General features: G+C 69.1%; 1 protein-coding gene across 1 annotated transcript in view; it reads right to left on the bottom strand.

Annotated features, from left to right (window-relative positions):
* KIF1A (kinesin family member 1A) overlaps positions 1-6,272 on the bottom strand; it is a 66,141-nt gene that overhangs the window by 54,937 nt on the left and 4,932 nt on the right. Inside the window, 6 exon segments of the mRNA XM_077757360.1 lie at positions 7-84; positions 1,301-1,412; positions 2,434-2,612; positions 3,075-3,140; positions 3,880-4,059; positions 4,687-4,763. Of these exon segments, the coding sequence (XP_077613486.1) occupies positions 7-84; positions 1,301-1,412; positions 2,434-2,612; positions 3,075-3,140; positions 3,880-4,059; positions 4,687-4,763 (692 nt within the window).

The following is a 6,272-nucleotide window of genomic DNA, read 5'->3' as shown; positions in this document are numbered from 1 at the left end:
AACTACCTTGAGCCGTGTGCCCTTGGCCCCCGTGGAGTCGGCCCGCTCGCTCCCCGCCAGGTCCACAAGGCTGATCTTGCTCACCTGAAACAGCAAGCGCGTCAGACGCGGGAGAGGCCGCAAGGCCACGGGGCCCCGCCTCCTCCCAGCAGCCCGAAGCGCACACTTGAGGGGCCTTGGCCAAGCCCTTCCCGGGGGCCCGACCACCTCCACCCTGCAGGCTCCCTCTACTCGTGGCGCGTCTGAGCCTCTGCCTGGGCTCCGAAGCCCACCTCCCCGGAGGCTGCATGCGCCTCACCTAACGGGCCGGTGCTGCAGCGACGCGGTTCTCAGTGCGCGGGCGCCCTCCACGTGCTCGCACGGAATCCCCAGGGGCCCCTGGTGCGTCCTGCCACCCACTCCCACGACGGGCTCATCGCCTGTGGTGGGGTCTCAGCCCCTCTCCAGCTGCACCCTCTCTGCCCGCCCAGACCCCGCCGGGCCGTCGGGGGTCTCCGGGAGGATGGCCCCAGGCTGGGGTGACCCCCGCATGATCAGTGACAAGTGTGGCTAACTTCCCCCAGACGTGCGGAGCCTGGGGGCTGCCTGCGCGAGCGCTGCCCGCCTGGAGGTGGCCGAGGCGCCCCCGGGAGGGGGTCCGGACAGTGAGACGACACAGAGAAAACCCGACCCCAAGGGGCAGGGCCACCAGCGGACAGGAAGAGGCTCCGAGCCTGCCCCGGGCCCTTCTGGGGGCATGGAGACCACGTGTCTGGGTCAAGGCCCCAGGGATGGCGCTCCTACCCGGGCCCCTGAGAATGCGGAGCGCGTGGGAAAGGCATCCGGGGCCGGGGGCAGCGGGCGGGCGGGGGCTCTGGCGCACAGCCTCACCTTTGTGCCTGTGGATGCCAGGGCCCCCGCTCTCCCGCCAGGCGGCCAGGGCCCACGGTCACCTCTGTGACAGGCGCTCACTCAACCCACGGGCCCCAGCTTCCAAGGGCCACCGGTCACCTCAGCGGTGCAGCCATGGGGACACCCTCCCTCAGTCCCCACGGTGTCCACCAAGCCATCTGGCAGGAGGCAGACAGAGGCGGACCCCGGGGCCCCGGCCGCTCCGCTGCCAGGCCCTTCTACACCCGGATGCTGCCAGACGCCGAGACGAGGCGGCCCTGCGGGCCCGGCCAACATCTCCAAGGCCCACGCTAAGCAGGGGTGGCGAGGGCCTGGTGCCAGCGAGGACGCCGCCCGGCCTCCTCATCCTGCTTGACGGGACTACTGTGCCCCCACCCAAATGGCCCGCCCTGGCCAAGGCCACGCTCACTTTCTCTGTGGTGATGTTGGTCTCCGCATCGTGGCGCTTCTGGGTGAAGATGATGTTGAAGACGGCATGGGAGCGGCTGCTGGTCTCATTCATGTTCGTGGCCGCCACGGTCCTGGGGGAGCAGAAGCCACGTGTGGTTACCCATCACCCTGTGGTCGGGCCTGAGAGTTGCTCCCGTTCTCAGCCGGCTGCAGCGGGTCGCGGGGCATCGGGGCATCCGGGGCTGCCCTGCCCAGCCTGGTGGTGACCGCGCCTCCTGTCTCACCCGCCGGGCCACCAGCTCCAGCCTGGCACTCAGGTGCTGTGACAGGGGCCAGCAGAGCCCGGGCAGCGCTCACGAAACTGGGAGGCGGCCCTGTTGGGGCGCGATGTGGAAAGGCCCCGCCCAGGAGGGAAAGCAGGCGCCCACCTCTGTCCCTTTAGTCCGGTCTGGGCAGGGCTGGCAGCAGGCTCCTGAGGGGGGCCGCGGGGCCTGTCCCAGGGCCGCCGACCTGCAGGGACCTCAGACGTCTCCCGGGCGGGGCTCACCGTGTGACAGCCCACGGCGGGGACAGGCCCCGTCAGAACAGCGCCCCTACGGGGCTCTGACGCACGTGAGGACGTTCACCCCGGGGGAGTCCCGGGGCAGCGGAAGCGGGGACCGGTTCCGTGAGCAGCTGGGCAGACGCCCCAGGGCAGGGCAGCCAGTGGCCGTGGCCCGCAGTGCCAACGGCTGACCCTGCCCCGATGGCCCCGCCCCGTGTCCCCTCCAGAGGGCTGCTCGTTCTCCGAGAGGGCAGGGCCGGGCCTCACAGCCTCCTGACCACTGAGCCCGACGGGGCAGCTGCCCACAGGGAAGGACCCCGGGAGCCCCATCGATGATGGTGTCCCTCCAGGTCACCCCCTCTAGGAGGAGCAGCCCCTGTGGAGGTGACATCGCTCCACCGTACGGGGGGGAGTGATCTGGATGCCCCCTCAGGCTGGCATGTGCCCTGGATGGCCTCAGGCCCACAGGCTCCACCCCTCCAGGGGTGCTGGACAGACCCCACGGGGAGACCGACAGGCGCCCCGAGGAGCAGGCCTTCCTCCGAGGCACTGGCAGCGGTGGGGTGGTGAGGTAGAGAAGGGGGAGGGACGAGCCACCCGGCACTCACCTGGCCTTGTTCCCGGAGTCCATGAGGTCCTGGATGTCATTGTAGGAGGTGACGGCCAGCTTGGAGAGGTCCTCCACGTACGGCCCCAGCAGCGGATGCTCTCGCACACGCAGGTTGCCCTTGTTCTTGGGGTTCAGGAGGTCACGGACGCGTTCGCAATAAATCTCCATGTAGCTGACCTGCGGGCAGAGACACACCATCGGGGGCGCCACCAGGGACCCCCAAGGTGCAGGCGCAGGGCCGTTAACAGGGACTCAGGATAGGGGGCCACCTGCCGGCAGGGGAGGCCTGCAAGGACCCCCGGCCCGTGTGAGCCGTGAGTCAGGGGTGTGAGCCCATCGGCTGGTCTTCCCCCACCCACGGTCGTTCTGGGGCTCGTCTGACGTGGACACACTGGGGCCTCCGTGGCCACGGCTCAGCCGGGTTCAGCAGCGCAGAGACATCTGTGCCTGCCCCTGGCCCAGAGCAGCTTAGTGAGCACTCGCTGAGCCGAGGCCGCCCCTCGCCCCCCTGTGCCCGGCGCCACACGCGCGAGGGAGGGACGAGCTAAGGGCACAGGCCAGTGGTGGGGACTCCCTTTAACCCAGGAGAGCACGGGGGCCCCGGCTGTGCTGGAAGACCGGATGCCCGGGAAACCCTACCTCCACGGAGTAGGACATGTTGTCGTTGGTCGTGTCGTTGATGCGGGAGAACAGGTCTTCACAGAGCTATGGGCCGAGGACACCCCGTCAGATTACGGGGGCAGTGGGGCTGTTCCCGGGGCCTGTCCCCGGGGTGCTGCGGGCAGGCCCAAGCCAGAGACTGCTCTCCGGGCCCCTCTTGCTCCCTAACAGCCCATCTCAAAGGCACTGAGAAGGCCCGCAGCCAACGAGCAGCTGTCCAGCTTAAGTCACAGAGTCCCCACGGATGACCTCTGATCCTTTCCTACACTCTTCACGCTGCCCCTGTCTCCACAGGTGGGTTCGGGTCCCCCATGCTACAGGCTACCCGGCTCTCTCTCCCGCCCTGACCAGCTCAAGCGCTGGCCGGCTCAGATCCAGAGGGTCCCCGCCGTGCCTGAGCATCTGTGTCTCAGCCTTCAGTTAACCAAAGGCCACCCCTTGTCCCAGGCCCCTCTCCCTGTCCTCCACCAGCCTCCACGGCCCCCAGGGGAAAGGTCAGCACGCCAACGGCACTCTCAACTGCCCTGTCTTACGGACGTGACCCGGGGGGCACTGCCAGGGCTCTGCCCCTCCCCCGGCCCCCCATCGCAGGGTCGGGGCTCCAGCCTCTTCACAGCAGGCCCACCCCGTGCCCTCCCCCCTTCTCAGTTAACCTTCTCCTCTGGCTCCCCTCTGAGGGCCTCCCGACCTGGGCTCCTGCAGCCCCCCCCAGCCGGGGCGCGTGCCTGGGCTCCTGCAGCCCCCCCCAGCCGGGGCGCGTGCCTGGGCTCCTGCACNCGCGTGCCTGCGGGATGATGCCCTGCTGCTCCTTCTCCTGCTTGCCCATCATGGTGTAGGACTTGCCGGCGCCGGTCTGCCCGTAGGCGAAGATGCACACGTTGTAGCCCTCGAAGGCGTGCTGCAGCATCTCCTCGCCGATGTCCCGGTACACCTGCTTCTGGGACGCGTAGTTGATGTCCTCCGGCTGCGGGACGAGGGGGGCGCGGCTGTAGGGGCGGGGCGCGCCGAGCACCCGCCCGGCAGCGGGAGGCCTCCCACTGGGGAGGGACACGGCCCCGCACGGCCGCAGACGCCCTGGGAGGGGACCGGATCCTGCCTGGCAGGAGGGGACGGGTGTGCTGGCGGGGCAGAGGGCCCTGCAGAGAGGGGACTGCATGTGTGAAGGCTCAGAGGCAGGAGCGTGTGACAGAAGACTCAGAATCAAGGCTGGGATGGCGGCCTTGGGAATGAGGAGAGGCAGGGCTGGAGGAGCGGGGCCTGGAGGCCCCGGGGACCCACAGGTCGGGTGACAGCATCCAGACGCTCTCCCAACAGAGGGTTACTTTGGGCAGGTCCGGGGGTTGCCCTCACCATGCCTGTCACTGCTCAGGGTGACCCTGACAGCACAAGGGGACTTGGGAAGATGGGCCCCTCCCCCCGGGCAGCTGCTGCTGGCTCCTTCCCCGAGCCTCGCACCTGTCCCGCCCTCCCCTGCCCGCCCAGCAGCCCTGACAGGTCATGAGCTCCGAGAGGTCAAGGGATTGGTTAAGGCCCACACAGCAAGCGTCCACCCCACTGCAGCCCACGCCCTGGCCCCCAGCCCCGGGCTTACCGAGGTGTGTGACCAGTAGGAATAGTCGAAGCTGAAGCTTTTGGGTGTCTCCTTGGGCTGTTTGGGGTTGATGATGGCTGCAGGGAGGGCAGGCATGGCAGTTAATGCTGTGCCGGGGGAGAGGCGACTACGTGGTCCATGCCCACCAGAGAGGCACCCAGGCAGGCGGTGGGTCCCCAGAGAAGCCATGTCTGCCCCTCCCTCTGTCTGGTGGACCCTGCCGCCCACAAATTCCCCCTGAGGGCACCCAGAGTAGTTCCCTCCTGTGACACTGTGTCAGACGGGGAGCCCACAGCCTACCCTCGCCCCGCCCCCCTGGGTCTTTCCCCATCTGCCCTGCACACACGTGGCCGGGGCATCCCGCAGGGTCGTGCCCTGCTTCCTCAGGGCCGTCGTTCCCGTGTGGCTCCTGCGTGTGCTGTGTGCCGCCCTGACTGTCCCCGTGGGGGCGCCCCATCGCAGGGCTCCACCACCCGCTCTTCCGGNCGCCCCCAGCAGGCCGCACCCTGGGCTGGCCAGAGGCAGCACTAGGAACGGAGCCACGAAGCGTGCTGGTGCCGGCACACCTCAGCCAGGGCCTGCTAGGCATGTCGGGGGCCCCGGCCCCAGGCTGCAAGTCCCCTGCCCCTCGCTGTCCCCCAGGCCCTGGAGCCAGCAGGTGACACGTGGTCGGTGGTCAGGCAGGAGGGAGTGAGGCCCCGCCCCCATCAAGGCCCCCCACCTGCCGCCTGCTAGAACACCACCTGAGCCTGCAAGGTCTGTGTGGCGCGCCGGAGGACCCTGAGTCCCGTGTCCTCGCGGGCAGGCCCCGGGCCAACTTGCTGTGGCTCCCTGCCCTGCTCCTGGCCCTGGCACCCCAGGAGCCCCCCCTCCAAGGCTGACCTGGCTTTGGGAGCCAGACCCCAGGCGTGAGGAGTTCTGGGAGACGACCGGCAGCTTGAGGAAGCCGGCAGGAAGGGACAGGTGACCAACCACCCCAGCGCTGTCCTCGGGGTCTTGAGGGGGTCATGCCCATGTCGCCTCCAGGAGCAAGGCTACGGAGAGCAAGCTGCCCTGCTTCCCACTCCTGCTGGGACCTGGGGACACGGCCCCCAGAACCCCAGGCGCAGATAATGCCGGCGCCGTGGAAACCACAATCACAGCACCNAGGCTCGGGCCCCCTGGCCCACCCTCCCAGCCCAGGCCGGCTCCCCCATCCCCCATCATCCCGGCCCACTCCCCTCTGTCCCGCATGACACTTGCCCAGTCCCGGTGCCGACCTGGCTCTGACCACGTCCTGGTTCTGGGGTGTTCGCCGTATGCCTCTCACGGACTGTGAGCTCCCCTGGGGGCCTCCCGGGGACAGAGCACAGGAGCACTCAAGGCGGCTGGGCGGGCAGGGACAGCCAGCAGCCAGGGACCAAGGGCAGGGAGCGGGCCGCGAGGAGAGTCCGCCCTGAGGACCACCCCGCAGAGGTGCTCTGGCCCTCAGGGCATGCTTGTCGTCTGCCCCGTGTCCCCGTGAGGGTCCCGTGGTGCCATGAGAAATGCCCTGTCACTACAGATGCCACCTGAGCTCCACACAGTCAGATCAGGGGCCAGGGTCC

This window comes from Crocuta crocuta, unplaced genomic scaffold, assembly GCF_008692635.1.
Source record: "Crocuta crocuta isolate KB4526 unplaced genomic scaffold, BGI_CrCroc_1.0 scaffold290, whole genome shotgun sequence".
Lineage (NCBI taxonomy): Eukaryota > Metazoa > Chordata > Mammalia > Carnivora > Hyaenidae > Crocuta > Crocuta crocuta.
This window is presented reverse-complemented; position numbering and strand designations above follow the sequence as displayed.